Source organism: Magnolia sinica, chromosome 9 (assembly GCF_029962835.1).
Source record: "Magnolia sinica isolate HGM2019 chromosome 9, MsV1, whole genome shotgun sequence".
Lineage (NCBI taxonomy): Eukaryota > Viridiplantae > Streptophyta > Magnoliopsida > Magnoliales > Magnoliaceae > Magnolia > Magnolia sinica.
The window spans coordinates 2,588,429-2,609,571 of record NC_080581.1 but is presented as its reverse complement, the minus strand read 5'-3'; the positions used below and the strand labels follow the sequence as shown (position 1 = coordinate 2,609,571).

At 41.3% G+C, this 21,143-nt stretch overlaps 1 protein-coding gene across 3 annotated transcripts in view; it reads left to right on the top strand.

Annotated features, from left to right (window-relative positions):
- The first annotated feature begins 142 nt into the window (after window positions 1-142).
- Window positions 143-21,143, top strand: part of LOC131256656 (uncharacterized) — a 33,365-nt gene continuing 12,364 nt past the window's right edge. For all 3 annotated transcript variants that reach the window (XR_009176907.1, XM_058257618.1, XM_058257617.1), the window contains exons 1-4: window positions 143-297; window positions 5,359-6,741; window positions 9,484-9,544; window positions 9,639-9,736. Coding sequence is in view for 2 of the 3 variants with exons in the window: in XM_058257618.1 (XP_058113601.1) it covers window positions 5,609-6,741; window positions 9,484-9,544; window positions 9,639-9,736 (1,292 nt within the window). In the remaining variant the exon portion in view is untranslated. The remainder of the gene's footprint in view (window positions 298-5,358; window positions 6,742-9,483; window positions 9,545-9,638; window positions 9,737-21,143) is intronic.

Sequence of the window (21,143 nt, the reverse complement as noted above, 5' to 3'; positions counted from 1 at the left end):
GGTAACTTCACTTCATACGTCCCCACCTATTTAAAAACTCGCCGATTCTTGTGCCGAGGCTAGTGGGAAAAGTTGAAGTGGGTCTCGATCCCTCACTATAAATAATCGCACAGTTCATGAGATTTGGGTCCCTTTCTGACTCCTCCCTCTTTACTTTGAAAATCCTCAGATGTCCTTCTTTCCATTCCCAAACTACCCTATGCAAACCACCATCCTTTCAGGCGGAATTTCAGTAAAATCCAAACACGTTTCTCTCTGATCTGTGAATACCGCGACCTGGGTTCTCTTTCCATTAAGGTTATTCACAGTTTTCTTTGATGTTTATGTTATTTTATTATTATGTGTTTAGATTTTTCTGTTATATTGGTATGTATCTTGTTTGAGTTTTTTGGTGTTTCGCCTGTTTGTATTTTAATATTGCAATTTCATTATTTGAGTTCTTTGATTTGTATATTTGGCGATGTTTTAGGGGTTTTTAATACAAATCTTGGTTTAAAAAAGTGAGAAAATGATTTCTTAAAAAATGATATTTTCATGAATTAGGGTGGAAATGAAATGGAATCTTCGTTGTTTGATTCCACAAATTTTTTTCATGCAAATTAGTCTTAATTTCCATTTTTCTTGATTGCATACCAAATTTCATTAAAAAAAAAATGTAAATAACATGGTAGATTGTTGTGTAAATGGCATTTGAGATTTGTGGCTCATGTTGATCATTTTACATTGGCATATTGGACCATCTTGATCCATGGCTTATCTCACATATGTGGCTTGATGTGCATGTCCTACACTTGACGTCCATGGCTTATCTCACATGTGGCTTGACATGGATGTCTACTAAACAAGAGGAGATTCTAGGTAGCCCCACTATGAAGATGAATAGCCTAGAAACAAAAAAAGTTACACTTATTGATGTGCCTCTTCAAGATGAAATAATTACCCAAAAATCAAAGTATTCTGAAACTCAGGTGGGCCATGCCATGTGAATTTAAAGGTTTTAAGCAGTGTTTTCAGTACTTGGTATCAACGCATGTATCGCACCCTTGGGATACGGAAACATTAGGGTATCACATGGGAAATATTTGCACGTATCGGTATATTTGAGAAACATTGGCAAATTGGTTGATTTTTTAATGAAACTTCAAGGGATGTTTAAAAAATATTACTACACATTTAAAACTCAAAAGATCATAAAAAAATAAGTACACATGATAAGTTTCCTTCGCATAGGGTTCTAAACTATGCATTGTCTAACAAAAGTGATGTAAATATATTCAAATAAGTTCATATATATAAGACATGTATGAAAACGCAACTAATACATTTAAACACAAAATCCGTCCTATGATGTCTAGTACATTTATTTTAAAAAATATATATTTTATTTTAAATTAGTTTATAATTATTTAAAAAATTAAATTTATTTTTTAAAAATAAATAAATATATGGCTGATGTTAAGATCAATTACACTCATAAATACATAAATAATATCTGGTCAATTTAAATTTTCAAAAAAAAATATTTCTATTTCTTTTTCAATGTAATTAATTAAAAATATTGTTTTTTTCAAAAAAATTAAAATATTCCATTAATCTGGAAATCAGCCTCCAAGTACTCTCACATGATTTTTCCATACTTTAATTGCAAATTAAATGGGTGAAATTGGATTTCTTTCGAAAATTCCCCAAATTCTCCCATTTTCCTAAATTTGAAATCGGATGTCAAAATCCATGATTGAGCATGCAAAACATGTAAAATCATGAATTACTAACTTTATTCCACAAACTCAAAGCAATTTAAAAAGAGAAAATTATTTAAATTAGCAAAAACTCGTTGATTGGTTTCTGATACCACATGCTCTCTGATTTTGATTTTCGCATCTAAATCCATTTTCCCTCCAAATATATGCCATACAACTGTTCATAAGGTTATTTCCCACTACTACGAAAGGAAAACACAAATATTAATTGATGAGGACATCACTTCACGTACACCTTTGTACGTATTAAAGGAGGTGGGCCGCACCGATTTATCTGTGGCTAGGCGAGTACACATGATCATGTTTAAACCCCATGTGCATGTGCAAGCATCTGGAACACCCCACACGGGGAAGATGCACATGGATTGCTTTAGAGAGTGATTTGGACCATCGGATTCGAGGGACATGATGATCGGGCCATTGGATCACATGATCGGGCCATTAATCGTAGATCTTTTTCATCATTATTGGACATTATTTTCTTTTCGGATTTAGTCTATGATTGATTTGTGTTTTGGGTACCTCATGAGTGATTTTATTTGATTTTTCATTAGACTAGGGTTATTTTGATCAAAATTCATTAGACACGGTTTAAATTTTAATTTCAAAAAGTTCTTGAGACTATAAGAGAGAAAGCTCTTGTTTTCTTCTTCCATCTTCATGTGATGTGAGGGTGAACCCTAAACCCTATAGAAGTCACCCTCACATCACATGAAGATCGAAGAAGAAAACAGGAGCTTTCTCTCTTTCTTTCTTTTTTTAGTCAAACCAAGTAATGAGAGGTCTCCCTCCCCTTCCCCTTTTATAGCCTCAAGAACTTCTCATGATAATATAAGAGTGTTGAGTGTTAGTCATTGGGGCCAACACAAGTGACTATTGTGACATAAAAGTCTCTCCTCTTTCCCTTTTCTTCCTTTCTCTTCTTCCTTTCTTTTCACACCAGCTCGAGTGGGGTGATGATGCAGGACTGATGCATGAACTAAATAACATGTGAGATCAAGTAGTAGAGTTAAGACAATTAACAAAAAAACATAAGCATTGCCATAATCATCATGAATCCCATGAAAACCAAAAGAACATCATGCATAATCCTAGCCTAACTTACCAACATCATCACACAAAATCATTAAATAAAAAGGAACTAGGATCTAATGGATGTAGGGACATCCAATTATCATAGGGTATAGTTTATTTCAAAGTCGAAAACATAATACAACTTCGGGTAAAAATTAGGGTTAGGGTAATTTGAGAGAATCGGAGAGCTTGAAGAAAATACCTTGATGGAGGGAAAAAAAGATGGTGGTGTGGGGATAGATGGAGACCTTGTACCTCCATTGATGAAGATTAGCCTTGCACCAATCTTCCTTCCGCATATAAGTTTCTTCAAATCGCATGAAGATGAAAGAAGAAGAAAGCAAGAGCTCTCTCTCTCTCTCTCTAATCACAAAATCCAATGAGGGAGAGGTTCATACGCCCACCCTCTTTTATAGCTTCAAGAAAGTTCAAAATTTATAATAAACACCCTGTTTTGTGAATTTTGATGAAAATAATCCTAGTCTAACTAAAATTAACTAAAACACTCATAATGGTGTCCAAACATAACATAAACAAAACTAAGTCATATAAACTGATAAAATCGAAGAAAAACTAGTGTGGACAATTCACGATCAATGGCCCGATCATGTAATCCAACGTCCCGATCGTCACGTCCATCCAATCCAACGGTCTGGATCACTTCATAAAGCAGCCCATGTGTATCTTCCCAGTATGGGGTTTTGCAGATGCTCGCACATGCACATAGGGTCTTTAGCACGATCACAAGTACTCGTCTAGCCACAGGGAAATCTATACAACCCGCCACCTCCTCTGATACATATGCAAAGGTGTACGTGTAGTGATGTACTCATCAGGTGGCCTGTGGGATGCAAGGGCATACTCGGGGTGGGCGGTCTGTGTGAGGTAGGTGGCTCGTGTGAGGCGGAACCCATGTGATTGGGGCCCACAAGGGGGGTTCGACCGAAATCCTAACCCATGAGATGTGGGGCTCGGGCTATGAGGTAAAGGGATTGATTAACCATGCTTTATCAGTTCAAGCTTTTAGAGCAAGTAGTTAATTGTCCTGCATCAAAGTAGTATTAAAGTGGGAGGTCTTGTGTTCGAGACTCCTCACTAGGAGTGATTAATGCAGGGGCATTTTCACACCAGGCTCAAGTGGGGTGGCCTGTGGGATGTAGGGGCACACTCAGGGTGGGCGGCCCGTGTGAGGCGAAACCAGTGTTCGAATTATCTCCAATATTATCTTTATCTCTAGCTCAATAATACCGATAACACTGGTAGCGATACCAATAACACTGGTAGTATCAGAAATTCCAGGTATTAGCAATGTATCGCTAAATATCGCCAACATATCAATATCACTAATATAATTGCCAATATTTTCAACTATGTAAATTCTAGTTGTCACTTGAATTGTCGATGCATCAATATCGCCAATATTTTCAACTATGTAAATTCTAGGTAATGCTTGTATCATAAGTGTATCAATGATATTTCAATAATATCGCCAACGTATTGATATCATCGAAATTTTGTTTATTAGAAAAAATTTTGAAATAAATTTTTTTTTCATGGGCACATGGTTGTATGTAGTGTTCAATTTGTCATTGATAATATTGATAATATCTAGATCTTATTGATATCGCAACATGTGCGATATTGAGACCAAAATCTTTCGTTGCCTTTCCAATTGTTGATGATTTCTTGGTGAAATATCATGTGTTGTTGATATTTTGCAATCTCGATGAATGTTTGGATGGAAGGTTGGATGGTTAAATAGGCCGGATGGGATGGTTGGACTGATTTCTTACAATAGCACATGCTTTTAAGGCCCCATTAAACGGAAACTTTTTATGTATGCATTATTTTTGCAATTTTTTTTATTTCTAAATATATAAATATGTAGATTTTAACATCTCCTGAAGTTTTGCTGAAAATTCCACCTTTTTTCCCATGTTTCCCCTGCATTTCCGGTTATCAGCAATATTATCGGCGATATCGATATTGTTTCCATATCCCTAGCCAGCGAAACTTGTAGTGGTACCGATACTTTGAACACTGGGCGGAACCCATGTGATGTGGGGCCCCCGAGGGGGTTTCAGTCGAGGTCCTAACTCATGGGACGTGGGGCATGGGCTATGCGATAAAGGGATTGATTCGCCATGCTCTATTAGTTCGAGCTTTTAGAGCAAGTGGTTAATTGTCCTGCATCACCTTTCTACATTCCTACTCTCTATTGAAATCGGGAAGAAACCATCAAATGTATCTCATTTTTACCATACTTCTATGGAAAAGGATTTATAGAGGTAATTCTTCTTTATTACAATGAAATTTGGTAGAAACCATCAAACGGAATTTCCTTTTTGTTGTAATTGAACACCCATGAAAATCTTACTTCTAGTATTTTCCACATTAAAGCAATTACTTTTCTTTTGCTTGTGTTTCATTTAAGGCAATTCTTTTCTGGTAACCTTTTCCCTTCTCTCTCTCTCTCTAAAAAAAAAAAAAAAAAGAGTTAAACCTTGTTCCTTTTGATGTTCAGAATACTTGTATACAGTTCATGGGCATGGAGAAGCTTGCAGGACAGTTCTTTTGTGCTCAATGCAAGATATTCTGTTCGATATGTGCATGTTGATAGCAGATTGCGGCAGACTACATTCTCTAAATATGTTCACAGGTGAACTGTTGATCCCAAGCTGTCCCTAGTTATACCAAATCACCTCTATCTTTTGTATCTGACCTGGGAAAGCAACAAAACTAGTATCTGACCTTGGAAAACAACAAACTAAGGCATGCTTTCTGATTGGGCTCTCTACGGTGAAACTTGGCACAAATCTTCAAAACATGATGAATATCCTCGGGATGATGAATGCAGAAAATCCATTTCAACTAGGGAGGAAAAAGATGAGGTTGTTACAAATAGCCCCCTTCTTCATTATGGGATATGCTCCAATGTATCAGCAATTGAAGACATGTGCGAAAGTTCTTCACCTAAAAAGAATGACTTTGTGTACAAGCGACGAAGGAAGCTTGAGAACTCCATCGCTTTTTTGTTGGAGCATGCAGCAACAGGCAGTGCGAAGGGAGACAATGCCTTTCTCTCTAGTGTAAGTTCTGACTCCGGCAAGGCTTCTATTATGCCTGTACGAGTATGGGATAGAGATGTTTTGTGTAATGTAAACACATCAGACTGTCAGCAGCACAATCCACAAAATCCTGACAATGTACACAGCAAACAGATTTATGAGAATTTGGAGGCTGTTGCGATGTTGGATTCAGTTAATGACTGTTCAATTGGAGAAGTGAAAGGATGGACAGAAGCATCTGCCATTGATGACCAAATATCAGCTTTGGTGTATTGCTCCAGCACAAATGATAGCTTCTCTTCTTTGAAATCTAATGTGGAACATGGTTTCGATTTCATAAGGACTGAAGCAGATTACGCGACAGAGTGCTCATCTTCTAATATTGCTAGAGAGGCATTGAGGAAATGCAGCTCGAAAAAGGAATCGCATGATTTTACTGGATCTTGTGTTTCTCCGGATATCGTGGGCGTTCATGGGGATGCCGGTGCTTCTCTATCTTGCAAAGTATGTTATCGTATAGAAAATCCGTTGAAGATGCTCATTTGTGACCTTTGTGAAGAAGCATTTCATTTGTCTTGCTGCAATCCTAGAATAAAAAGGATACCAGTTGATGAATGGTATTGTCAACCTTGTTTAAAGAAGAAGCCGAAACCTTTATTAGGTATCGCTGGTTCTCGTAAATCATTGAATACTGCGAGTGAAGAATATAGAAGAAAATCATTGCAAAGCTGTGACCCAATATTGTTCATGTTTGAAGACACAGAGCCATATACAACCGGGGTCCGGATTGGTAAAGCTTTTCAAGCAGATGTTCCAGACTGGTCTGGTCCAATATCTGAGTATGTTCTATCAACGGTGCTTATGTTTGTTCTTATGATTGTGAACTAATCTTATGGTGTTAAACATGAGGGCTACCTACTATAAAAATTTTGCCATTTTTGGAAACCATGGATTCCATGACCAACAGCAGAAAAGTAAAGGGGTTTTCCTTTGATGTGTCGATTTTTGTTGTTTGGATAGCAAAGAAAAAGGGTGGATTCCACCAAGGAATTCTTTGACTTTTTCATAATTTGGATTCTTGGCACAAGAAACTAGGCGAGTATTGTGAGAGGAAGATCAGATTTCCACTTGCTACCCAAACAAGGACACAGAATTGGACTACATGTTTCAATAGTTCTCATGAAAATCATAATTGGATAATTATTGTTTTCCCTTTCATTTGCCTTGGATTTATGCATTTTTGAAAGTTTTGGTTTCCCAATCTCAATAAACTCACCAACACCAAAATGCCGGTGAATTATGTTTGAGACCTTCCTGTACACATCACACTTGTGCTTTGGGGCTGAAAAAACAGGGGAATTGTAGACACATTTAGTACAGCCATTTCCATGCCAACACATATGCAAATTGCCCCTGGTTCACTCATTGTCCTGCCAACTGTTGTTTGTCTCTACGTCCAAAAGCCTACCTAAATCATGAAGCTATTCTTCATAAATTAAAACCAATATAAAATCATGAAAACCCTCCAAAATCGTCAAACGGTGCAAAGTCCATTGCTAACCTAGAATAATTTGCTCCGGGATGTTCCTGAACTTTTTTGCTGCTCTAATTAAAGATGGAATGTCCTTAATTCTTTATATAATTGTAGATTCTTCCTTGAAATTCTATCAAGAAATAAGACATGGATATGTCCATGTTCTGAAATATACTGAATATGGGTGTGATATCACTGGGACATTTTTCCTAGAAGGAAAACAAAATTTTCATTAGAAAAGAGTGAGTATACTTAGTAAAACCTTTAGTTTGAGTAAGTTGGCAATAAAAGAATTAGCATTGCCAATTCAAATAAAAAAGCAGTATAAAAAGAAAAAAAGAAAAAAAAAAGGAAAAAAAAAAAAAAAACGAGTTAATTTATGTAGAAAATCAATATATGAAGAATTTGGAGCCTTTGAAGAAAAAGGGGGTAAATGGATGTAAAAAGAATCACATGGACTCCTGCTGACACTCTAGGTTTAAGTTCATTTATATTATTGGTATTTGGTACATTACCAACATGAAGGGGGGAAAAAAATCACACATTTTGTTCTTTGTTTTTAATGATCTTTTTGTTGGGATTCTCTGAATCTTTTAACTTCCAAGAGAGCATGTTCACTGTACCATTTATAGAAGTTACTGTTTCGTAATATGATTATTGCCTAGCATTTAATGTTTGTAAATTGATTTTTTATAGTTTAAACTACTACTAATTGGTTTTTGGTTAGTACAATGATTTTTCAGATTTTGTTTGATTTTCTATCCAACCAAAAAACATTTAATAGTCTACTTATCAATCTATTTTTTTTACAAGATTTTTTTTTTTTTGTTAAAAAATTTATTGATTTGTAAAAGGAACTGTTTCCATGCACAGATTTGTGGAATTTGTTGTGCCGATAACTTGGCTTCCATGCCACATGTCCAAGTAACATTGTCTCTTAGTCAAGCAATGACCCCTCCAAACCTTTCCTACACTCTAGGTTCCACTTGGGTAGGGGATCCTTCAAAATAGAAGGATTGAGCCTAGTCCTGATTTAGTGGGCCATACCCTCCATGTCAGATTAATGTCATAGAAGCATCAATTCTTCCGCTTAATCAGAAATTAATTTCTGATTAGAAGTAATGGAGAAATTTTTTTCGCTAAGCAAAAGAAAGTGCCAGTTCTGTGATGCGAATTTGGTGTAGAGAGTATGGGGCCCAGCAAAATTGGGAATAATAAAGTTGAGATAATGGTGACCCTCGGACTGGCCACTTGGTGAGATTCAAATGAAGCAGTAGCCATGGCTTCTAGTGAAGGTTTAAGGATCTTTCTCCTCTAGACTCGTCACTGAAGGAGATTCTAGTAATGTTATATTTTGCATGAAGTTCAAGCAATCCAAACCTTGAAGTCTTTTGGTTGTTTTTCCCAAGATTTATGGCATTGCTTCTTGGCTAAATGAAGCACACTTTTTTTCTGCCCACATGCTGTCTGGGCAATTTCTGGGGACAATACGTCTTAGCTCTTTTGCACAAAAATAAGTTGGGCAAGGTGGGGAAATCTGCCAGCCCGCACATGGTACCAACGCATTACATGAGTGAGTAATCCAAACAATCCATTAGGTGGACCAGGGTAGAAGAATCCAGTCCCTCAAAGTCAATCCCATCCACTCTTTAGGTGGGCCAAAAAAAACCCCTCAATTATGACCACTGACAGCATTAGTTTAATTATGGCATGTATTGATTCCATTCTGACACTGTCAGTACCCGGTCAGGTCTAAAATTGTTGGGGAAGATTTCTGGCTGCCATCCAAACAACCCCTCATGATTTGGCTGACAGCCTTTCTAAAAAGGGTGCTGCAGGGCAATTCTTTCTTGTGGAACTCATTTCTCCTTAATTTATTTGTTTTGTATGTTGTTATTATTAAGAAAAACATAAAAGATGATACGTGCATTTTCAAAAAAAAAAAACTCCAAGTTTACCTGTTTTCTTTCCTTGTCTTTCATTATTATTGCATTGATGGTCATGAAACTCATGTTTCTCGTTTGGCAATTGGCTCTTTTGGATGTAGCAACTCTAATATATTTGGTGAGCCTCTGGAAATAGATCCTGCAGAGTGTGCTAGACTGAATGTAAGCCTTCTTGCCTCAGTATGCTTTGTGGATGAATTCTAGTCAGCACCATTTTTATTTGCAGAAATAAATAAACGTCATCTTGCATCCTTAGGGTTGGACTTGCAACAAACAGAAATCTGTCGGTAACTGGATTCAATGTCGAGAGGTCATAGATGAAGATGGGGGAGTTATTTGTGGAAAGTGGCGCAGGTAAAAAATTTTGAAGTTTTAGAAATATGCATATGCAATCATTTCAGTTACTTTCTAGCCATGATTTCTATCTTGAAGGCCACATTGAAGTAGTAACATTTATTAGAGTGGTTTCTAAGAGAGAGTGTTTAATATTTTGATTTTACTGATGGTTACAGATAGTTCTGTTAGAATTCTATTGGTAGGAGGCATAATAATAAATTTCATTTTCAGCTATTTATTGGTGCGGAAATTAGGTATGGCAATGAGCCGGATTCAGGTCAGGTACAAGGGCACCCATACCCATACCCGCCAATGAGTACCTCATCCATACCCATGTAGGACCTTAAATGTGCACCCGTACTCATATCCACTAGAATGTGGGGTACCCATTAGGGTATTGGGTACCCATCTGTGGTAAATAATAATAATAAAGACCAGGTACCTATACCTATACACAATGCAATGTTTTCAGTATTAGTATCGACACATGTATCACACTCTTGGGATACAAAAACATATCGTGTATTGCATGTATCGTGTAATGTATTGCTGTTTTTGGGAAACATTGGAAATTGGTTGAATTTCTCAGTGAAACTTCAGGGGATGTTAAAAAAGATATTAATGCACACTTAAGAGTTAGAACTCAAAAGATCACAAAAAAAAAAAAAAAAAAAGTACGCATGATAAGTTTCTTTTGTATAGTGTCCTAAATGATGTGTTGTGTAACAAAAGTGAAGCATCTATATTCAAAAGCGATTCATATAATTTTAATAATAAAAGACATGAAAACACAAACAATACATTCAAAAGCCAAATCTGTCCTACAATGTATAGTGATTACTTTAAATATATATATTTGTAATTTTTTTAATTAAATTTATTTTTAAAAATAAATAAATGAATGTAACTAATGTTAAGATCAACATACACTCGTAAATACACAAATGTAAGACATAAATAATATCTAATCAATGTAATTAAAATTATTTTTTTTAATTTTCAAAAAAGTTCCGTCAATCTGTAGATCAGACTCCAATCACTCTCACCTAATTTTCCACACTCTAATTTCGAGTTAAATGGGCAAATTTGGGGAAATCTTGGTTTTTCCCCAATTTCCAATTTTCCTCAAATTCTAAAATCAGAAGACAAAATCCATGATTAAGCCATTCAAAACCATGTAAAATAATGGATTGCTAACTTCATTCCACATTTTCCAAGTAATTTAAACAAGAGAAACAGTTTAAATTAGCAAAAAACTCACGGATTGGGTTTTTGGTACCACATGCTCTCCAATCTCGATCTACACACCCAAATTCCCTTTTCTCTTAAAAAAAAATGAAAAGGATTGGTTGAAATCCCCTTAACAACGTAATCCCAACAAAAAAATTCAGAGAAATTTGATTGTTTATGGATTTTTGGCAAATTTCTCAATTTTTTTGGAAGAGGACCGATGCAAGTGCGATATTATGATATGTGCAATATGTATCGACGATATTGGGGAACTTACGTCAATGATATTTTCATAATATTGCAATGTATTGATATATCATCAATAAATTGTGATGTATCGTGAAATATTGACCGATGTTGGGAAGTTTCCCAACTACAACCCAGTTTCATATCAGCACTGTGCAATATTGATAGTATTGGCCGATGTTATCAATACTGCAATCACTGCCTATACATACACTATGAATTAGTATTTCTTATTGACGATCAGTCCATCACACTTTGATAGAGCTTTAAAGTTTTTCTATTTCACTTTATGTGTGGAACTATCATTGAGTGTACATGCCATCCACCCCACACATCAAGTAAGCCTCACCATGATGATGGAATGCCCTAAAAATCAAGAAAATTCAATCATCAAGTGGGCCACACCATAAGAAATTATAACGTCTCGGAAAAATCCGTACAAAGACCTGAGTACCACCTTAGGTAGAAATCACCCAGGACCGAAACCTTTAGAAATTAAGCGGGAATTAACTAGTGCTAAACTAGCTTATCTATGAAATTAACACTAATCACTTTAAATATGATCTGCAAGACCCAAACTGTGCAGAATCATTACCGCTACATTACCTTAAGACTTAGGATCAATCTCTAAACCCGGGTGCTCTCGGGAGCACATCGAAACTCCGTATTGGACCTGGACCGCACGTCAAAAGTCCAATAACTACGAAACTATACGAATATGACCACCTCATTGGACTTGACAACCATCCCGGAAATCAAGTCCTAATGGTATCCAGAAACGCGCAACTTGAGCCCGGAGCGAAGTGTGTGAGAAACGCGAATATCTTTAGGAAATGAACTGGGACTTAAGTGAATTGAGTCGTTTCACTTACAGGTCAAATCTAAGGATTCAGACCGTCGGAATCTGACCCAATTACACCCTCGGAACAAGGAAAATTTCCAACACATGTCAGTACACTTGTGGCCCTGATCGAGTACCGGTGACCGTTAAACTAAAACTGGTCCGCCACGGTCGATCTGTAAATCCGATCGGACCGAAAACTCAGCTTGACCTAGATCCAATGTCAGGGAGCTTAAGTCCGACCACACACAGAAAAGGGGCCTCCAGAAGTGCTCCGTTAGATCGAAACGGACGCTCTTTGGACATAACCTAAGTATACCTTGGCCCTGGGGCCATTCCCATCAGTTCTGGGCCTATATAAGGGCCTTAAACCCTCTCTCTCTCATCTCATACGAATTTGGGAAACCCTAGGAGAGAGAAGAGAGAAAAGAGAAGGAAAGAGAGAGGAAGTGAGAGAGTGTACTAGCGTTTGTTCTTGGGATTTAATCCTACCACTCCACACGCTTATCTATCGCGTCTGTAGCGATATTCCGGCGTTTCCGACAGTGTACTTGGGTAAGAAAACCTAACCCTAATCTGTTTTAGGGTATCATATAGTGTTAGTGGTGAAATAGCTAACCTAATTCATGCTATAGGTTGCCATTCTGCCGTTGACAAAGACCAAGTGTCTAAAACGAATCCGTTACGCGTTTACCGGCGTAAGGTGCAGACTATATACGTTTAGGTTGTGATTTTCAAGACTTTCAATGCCGGATAATGATTTATTACTATCATGGGTGCCATTTCACATGCCAGACATGATGTTTGTTTCGCTTTGCGAATACGTATGAACTATGTCGAGTATAGTTTATTCTATGTATTTGTTGAAATAATTGAATACGTATGGTTTTTGGATTCACAGCCGACATGATTATCTATCGTGCATATATGCTTATTGTATATGCGACAACTTCTTGTCAAAAGGTTTTGCCCTAATACATATTATAACCAACATACGTCATGTATGTTGGAATGTGTAGACTAAGTGTTTGTAAGAATGTCTAAATGACCTAGTAGTTAGTTAATTGTACTTTGTATGGGTGTTGAGATATGATTCTCAACTACCTTAACTATGTGTATGATTTCCTCCATGTTTTTTATACTATAGTGTCTGTTTAGGCATGGAATGCATATGTGTGAATTCATGTTTAAGTTGTATTCCATAAAATGCTCGAATGATTGTATGATTTGAATTATTGATCCATTACTACTTTGACTTTCTCATATGATTACTTGTCGTAATTGAATGCGGTTGGGACTATCATATAGTCCAAGCAATTGGTAACAGGTTTTGACCAGTTGGCTGACATTGTGTTGCCATACAGGATGTGGTTGATGAATCCGAGCCGTACTTGGGGTGTCGATAGTGGTTAGGCCACACGGAGTGCTTACGCACTTCATGTCGATCAACTCTATGTACGCTTGTACTAGTCGAGCTCGTCCAGTAACCCGATTAACTTGATGTATGTTCACTATATTTGGACGTTACTGTTTGAATCTAAGGTACCAAACTCACCAGTGGAAAGCCCGTTTAACCTTGGTACCTCGATCCACTAAGATTCATGAGCCAGACATGGTGATATGGGACACCGTGGTCGAGCTGTCGGCCTACGCTGGGGGGACGAGCATCCCTGTAGTGTCAAGTGAGCAACACAGCCTCGTGAACTGAATACGGTGGTATGGGACACTATATTTGAGCTGTCGGCCTACACTGATCAGGTGACGAGCTCTTTGTAGTGACCTCGAGCATACTCTGAGACTGTGTAGAGGCGATGAGCCTTTCCGTAGCAACTAGAGTACAAACTAGGCCTACACTGATCAGATGACAAGCCCTGTGTAGCGACCTAGAACCATAACATTGTATGAGATTTACTAGGACTGATGACCCTAGAATGGATCACTATTTGGGAAATGATATAAGGGAGGTACCTTAGTTTCCTAATCCTGTTGTATGAAAAGGACTAATAAGAACTTGGTAAGCACGCTCATGCACCACATTACATGTGCCTTTGGCGTAGCAAGTCAAGCACTGAGGAAGTGTTTCATGCCGCGATCGTGAGATGAAGTCGCTGAGGGAGCGCAGGCAAGGGCATGCATCATTATTTCATATCATTCTTGCATTAACAAGAGTACTTAGGACCTGATTGTTGTATTGCGTTATCATTACTGCTTGACTGAATTGATAACATGTTAACCTTTGCTTTATTGTTCCATTGAGTTGATCACTCACTCACATGTTACGGGACGGTGTTTTAAACACCAACCAGACCCTGTTGTAGTTTCAAATGATGGCGCAGCCTGCGAGGTGAAGCCGGACTTTGAGGATGATGAGGAGGCATTCTCATATATGCAGTATTCAGGCGGGTTTCTATAGACCGTTTTGATCGACATGGCTTTAGGGCCTATACTTGTAGTGGACCATCACTTTTGATATTTTGTATTTTGAAACAATACTTGTAACTATTTGACCTGGCAATGCGTTCATACTTTGGGGACCTATAATGGTTTATACATTTTATACACTTATCACAGCCTTCCGCTTGCGTAAATTCAACTGTCCCTGGAGTATGATTTGCTGATTTAGCTTAATCTCATTCATGTTTTATGCACTAACATGGACAACATCAAATCAACATTATCTATGTTGCATAAGTGATGTGTTGGAACTTGGAAGTTGGGTACCTACTCGACCTCCGATTTTCAGGCCGTTACAAGTTGGTATCAAAGCATGATTTAGATTAAACTGGACCTGGGTTATGGTCACACGACGTACGCTGACGCATTTCGACGTAGAAGGGTGCGAGAAAACGTAAAAACAGGCATAGGATTCCCAGTTTCGCCAATCGGCGAAATTAACCGATATCGATCACCGAGATCGGGTCCGTACCCCTCTATGATCGCTTGAGACGACCCCAGATCACCCCTAGACCGTCAATCGATGGGTTTAGACCACGATTTACCCATCCCAGCCTTTAATAATCGATAAATGCAAATATACATCAGCAAGGAACCCGGAATGACCCGAAACGACTCAAAAGGGAGTCGGGGGCCAAACGGGGCATCTCCAGGGAGACCCAGAATGGGACCCACATGTTTTTAGGACCCAGGGGGCAGGAGGACCTCGCCAAACTGGCAACCCCTCGCCAGAAAGTCCAGAGGTCGATGAGGACCTCGCCGATTCCGCAAGGCCTCGCCGCCTGGCGAGCCTGGCCGGTGTGGGCCATGCGGGCCGACTCCCCGAGGACATTATGTGGCCTACTGGCTGCCCCTCTTCATATCCCACCCCCCTAGCTCTCCTTTTCTCAAGAAAACCCAAAAATCTTCACTCAAATCGCCCCTCCAAGTGCTTCTCCTTCCATTTTCGTGCACCACTCACGCCGCCCTTTCAAACCTCTCTCTCATAGCTGTTCACCTCCTTCATTTCCTTTCATTTGAGCATCCAAACCCCACTTTGTGTCTCAAATTCGGGAGAACCCAATAAACCATTCCATTTCCCTATTTCCTTCCCTTTTCCATGGCCTTATTCGAGCTTGTTATGGCCATATTCTCGATTCCCACCATTCTTTCTATCATGGGAAAGAAAAGGGCTCCTGTGGATGAAGCCGGGCCTAGTCGCCCTACTTGTTCAAGGAGACAGAGGGCCGCCGCCGCAAGTTCAAGTGTCGATCAGGAGATAAGGACCAAGCGGGAGCTTGATCCCCAGGCTCCCCCCAAAAGGATTCTTTTGACGGATATGTCTCATGGGAGATTTCATGGTTGCAGGGTCCTTTTTGAAGCTCATGTGGATGAGAGACTCTTTGAGCAATATCTGCCGATGGACTGCCTGGTCGAGGCCGAGTGGGGTCCCGTATTTGAGAGCGAGTACCGTGCAAATGTGGGCACTATTCGAGCCTTTTACGCCCACATTCGAGAGCCTACGCTGGAGCCCTTGCAGTTCAAGATTCCAGTGGGTAGAGATCGGGAGGCCACAATTGATGTTGGGTTGATAGCTCGGCTTATAAAAATGCTGCTTGGCGAGGTCCATGCAAGCGAGAAGAATCTGAAGAGTGCACGTGAAAGGGATCGTCGCACGTATTTCCTTTATGGCCGACTGGTTCATTGGCAACCAAACAATAATCTCCTAGCGTCTAATATGACAAACGACTTCCGCCTGCTTCACCACATTTTCACGTTCAACGTCTACCCTAGGTGGAGCAATCGCAGCGAGTGCACGCGCCTAATGGTAGATTTTCTGTACCAAGTGGGACAGGGAGAGAAGTTGTGCGTGCCTACGTATGTTCTGTGACAGATAGTTCTTACTGCACGCTCTACCAGAATGTCTGATTCGCTCCCATTCGGCCGACTCATATGCAAGATTGCACGTGAGTTTGGCTACAGACTTGGGGCGGAAATGCCGGTGCCGATCCATTACATCAACGAGAAAACTCTCAATCAGATGGAAATTGGGCCACGGCAGCGGCAAGCCCGACTTGATGAGAGTGAGGACAAGACGGCTAGTGAGGAGTATGGAAGCGAGGAGGAAAGAAGAGAAGAGATAGAGGAGGAACAGGAAGAAGAAGAGGAGGCTCAGAACACGGATGAGAGCCCCCCTCCTACGGCACTAGAGCATGACACTGATCGGGCTGCTAGGGAAACCCGCTTAGTTCGACTTGAGGAGGGTCAAGCTGCCCTGTGACAGGAGATTATTGATACCCGGGCCCTCGTAAAACACAAGTTTAAGAAGTTGACTCACACCTTGAAAGCTATCCTGTGCTGCCTGCAGGATAAGGGTGCCCCTCCTCCGTCGCCAGACTCGGATGTCTAGTCATCTATGCCGTCGCCCTGTAGCTTGTTTTTGTTGCTGTTTTAGGATGTCTGTGTTTTAATGTTGATGGGCCTAGTAGTATAGTAGGTAGAAAGTGTGTTTGTGTTTGGTAGTTTGGGCTTAGCATAGCCACATGCGTACCTGTCATAATTCATGTAGAACTTTATTCCATGTATTGTGACAAATTTTGTTAAATGAAATGCATGCCATTTCTTTTGCTATAAGATGTGTTGAATGCTTAAAGAATTGGGTATTGCTATGCTACATCTGACACGGGTTGCGCCCTATGTTATATAGGGAAGGCCACTTAAGGCCACGTGGAGTACGGCACGTGATACACTTGGCGAGTCGTTTGATGGGGCACCTCCCCTAAGCGATAGCCATACAGACCCCAGTTCAGGCCCGTCTCCCTCTGACACTATGCCGGATTCTCAGCCGGCCACTGGCCTCACTAATGGGCCTGCATCTGCTGCACCATCGATTCCAGAGCAGAACCATGCATCGACTTCGACGCCATGCATGCCCCAGTCTACTCCTCCTACTGATAGATTGGAGCAGATGATGCTCTTGATGCAGCAGCAGCATCAGCTCTTGACCACCCTTGGGGGATTCTTTGCTCAGAGCATGGGTGTGGCTCCGCCTACCCCATTTGCATCCCCTGTTGGAAATGTAAGTGTTAGCGGGCAGTTCGAGCTATTCCAACGCTTGTGGCCTCCTACCTTTGCGGGTACTCACCGACCCGAGGAGGCTGAGTATTGGCTTGACCGCATCTCTAAGATGCTAAAGCCGCTACACTGCACTGAAGCAGAGCAAGTGGAGCCTTTATGTTCGAGAAGGAGGCCAGCCTTTGGTGGGACAGTGTCCTTCGGACTGTTGCCGTTGGATATGTATGGACGTGGGCAGACTTTGAGACCCACTTCCACGAGAAATACTATCCCCTCACTTATCGCCACGAGAAGGAGAGTGAGTTCCTTTACCTCCGACAGGAAGGAATGACAGTGGCGGAATATGAGAACAGATTCACGGAGCTGGGCAGGTACACTCCGTTGATATTGGTCGATGAGCCGATGCGCATGCGGCGATTTTCTGAGGGTTTGCGACCCGAGATCTGCTCGAAGATGTGTTGCGTTAGCATACCTAACTATGCTGAGCTAGTGAGCATGTCTATGCAAGCGGAGCAGGACGGGGATAGACAGTCCTGTATGCGAGCACCTATGGCTCCCCGGCCGCGACCTGATCTTCCGAGCAGACCGTTCCTCGGCAAGAGGTAGCGCGCAGACTCACCGCCGAGGCTGATGGCTTCACCTGCCCCAGTGAGGATACCTGATGTGTGGTGTGCCTATTGCAAGAGGCCTGGCCACACAGAGGTAAACTGCTTCACCAGGATGAGAGATAGCGGCTTCTCACCACCCCAAAGGATCAATCGCCAGCTTCCCTAAGTTATATCAGCACCACCTCTACGGTCGGCACCAGCTCATCCATCATTCCGGCCACCCGCACCTCGATCTAGGCCGCCTCAACGGCCTACGGTACCTCAGCCCAACCGTTCTCAGCAGGCTCGTGTGCACTCACTTACGGTTGAGGTATCAGAGACAGCACCTATGGCTTTTGACGTTACGGCACATATCCAAGGTACTCCAGTCTTCTTAATAGTGGACACCGGGTCCACTATCTCTATCATATCATGCGCAGCAGTCAAGCGGCTGGGGTTGGAAACTAGTCCTATGGTTGGGGTGAGAATCCTTACCGCCACAGGGACTTTCTCGGATGCTACCAGGATCTGTAAGGGGTGTTCGATAGATGTAGGGAGCGGGACAGTGCTCATCGACTTGATTGTCACCCCATTACATCATTATGACGTCATTCTCGGTATGGATTGGCTCACAGAGATGAAGGCAGAGATCGACTGCGATACTAGAGTGGTGACAGCCTGTGGACCAGAGGGCACGACCTTTACATTCCCAGTGCAGGTCAGTTGGCCCTATCGCATTGGTTGTTACGCTTCCATGCTGGAGGATGTTCATAGTCCAACACTTGAGGACACTCCTGTGGTCCAAGAATTCTCAGATGTGTTCAGGAAGATACCTGGACTACCCCCTCAGCGCGAAATCGATTTTACCATCGATCTAGTGCCTAGTACCACACCTGTATCTCTTCCGACCTATCGCATGGCCCCGTGTGAGATGGAGGAGCTGAGGAAATAGATCGATGATCTGTTGGATGCAGGCTTTATACGACCCAGCGTGTCTCCATGGGGAGCACCCGTGTTGTTCGTAAAGAAGAATGATGGATCTCTGCGATTATGTATTGATTATCGCAGATTAAATCAAGTGACGGTAAAGAACAAGTATCATTTGCCCAAGATAGATGACTTGTTTGATCAGTTGAAGGGGGCAAAGTATTTCTCGAAGATTGACTTGCAGTCGGGGTTCACCAGTTGCGCGTCAGGGATGAGGACGTGCAAAAAACGGCCTTCAGGACCAGTTTTGGACACTATGAGTTTCTCGTGATGTCGTTCGGCCTTACGAACGCACCAGCCATGTTCATGGACCTGATGAACAGGGTATTTCCGCCGTTTCTATTCCGATTCGTCATCGTGTTTATTGATGACATTCTGATATACTCTAAGAGTCAGGAAGAGTACGAGGAACACCTGCGAGCAATCTTAGATACTCTAAAGAAGAACCAGTTGTTCGTACAGTACAAGAAGTGCGACTTCTGGAAAGAGGAAGTCAAGTTCTTAGGACATGTGGTGTCCAACGAAGGGATAGCCATGGACATTGCTAAAGTAGCAGCAGTTCAGGATTGGGAGCAGCCCGGTTCGGTTACTGAGGTGAGGAGTTTTCTTGGTTTGGCAGGGTATTATCGACGTTTCATTCAGGACTTCTCCAAGATAACCAAACCTTTGTCTCAGTTGACTCGGAAGGATCTTAAGTTCGCCTGGAATGAAAAGACAGAGGCAGCTTTTCAGGAGTTGAAAGACAAGTTGACGTCCGCCCCTGTGCTAGTATTGTCAAAGCAAGGGGTCAAGTATATGATATACACAAACGCGTCTCGCGTCGGTTTGGGCGGTGTTTTGATGCAGAAGGACAAGGTTATTGCCTACCTATCACGACAGTTGAGGAAACACGAGGAAAACTACCCTACGCACGACCTAGAGTTAACGGCCGTCATCTTTGCTTTGAAGATCTGGAGACATTAACTCTACAGAGAGGAGTTCGAGCTCTTTTGCGACCACAAGAGTCTCAAATACATATTCACTCAGCGGAACTTGAATATGAGGTAGCGGCGATGGATGGAAACCTTGAAGGACTTCAAGTTCGAGGTTTCCTACCATCCGGGCAAGACTAACCTTGTGGGTGACGCGTTGAGCCACAAGAAGACCATAAAGTTTGCGGCTCCGCTAATGGCGGCAGAATGGGGTATGGTAGAGTTCGTGCGAGACTTCGAGGAAAAGCTCACCGTGGAGGAGCCGTTCGAGAGCGTCGCGCACGTTCATATGTGGCTACTTATTGATGATAGGATCATTGAGGCCCAGAAGGGCGATGGACGATTGTCTGAGCTTCAAGAGCAGGTTAGCGGCGATGAGAATGCCGAGTGAAGAGTTGGTACAGATGGGGGCTTACGTTACCGTGGCCACCTATGCGTCCAAAATCTTCATGATCTAAGGCAGGAAGTTCTTGAGGCTGCGCATAATTCGAAGATGGCGATGCACCCTAGAAGTACGAAGATATATCGCGATATGAAGAGATCGTACTGGTGGGACAACATGAAGGCCCACATAGCAGATTACGTGTCTCGTTGTCTCACATGCCAGTAGGTCAAGGCAGAGCATCGCCGACCTCCTGGACTTCTTCAGCCCATGCCCATAGCTAAATGGAATTGGGATTTCATCTCTATGGACTTTATCTCGGGACTACCGAAGACGAGGAAGGGTTATGATTCCATATGGGTGATCGTGGATTGGTTGACGAAATCGGCTCACTTCCTCCCAATTAAAGTTTCGAACTTAGCAAATGAGTTGGCCAGACTGTACTCAGGGAGATTGTGCGTCTGCATGGAGTTTCCTTGGAGATCGTGTCGGACCGAGACACGTGATTCACATCTATCTTCTGGACTCGCATCCATGAAGCAATGGGTGTGAAACTGAAGTTCAGTACCGCGTTCCACCCACAAACTGACGGGCAGGCGGAACGGGTGAATCAGATTTTGAAAGATATGTTGCGAGCTTGTGTGCTTGATTTCAAGGACAGTTGGGATGACTG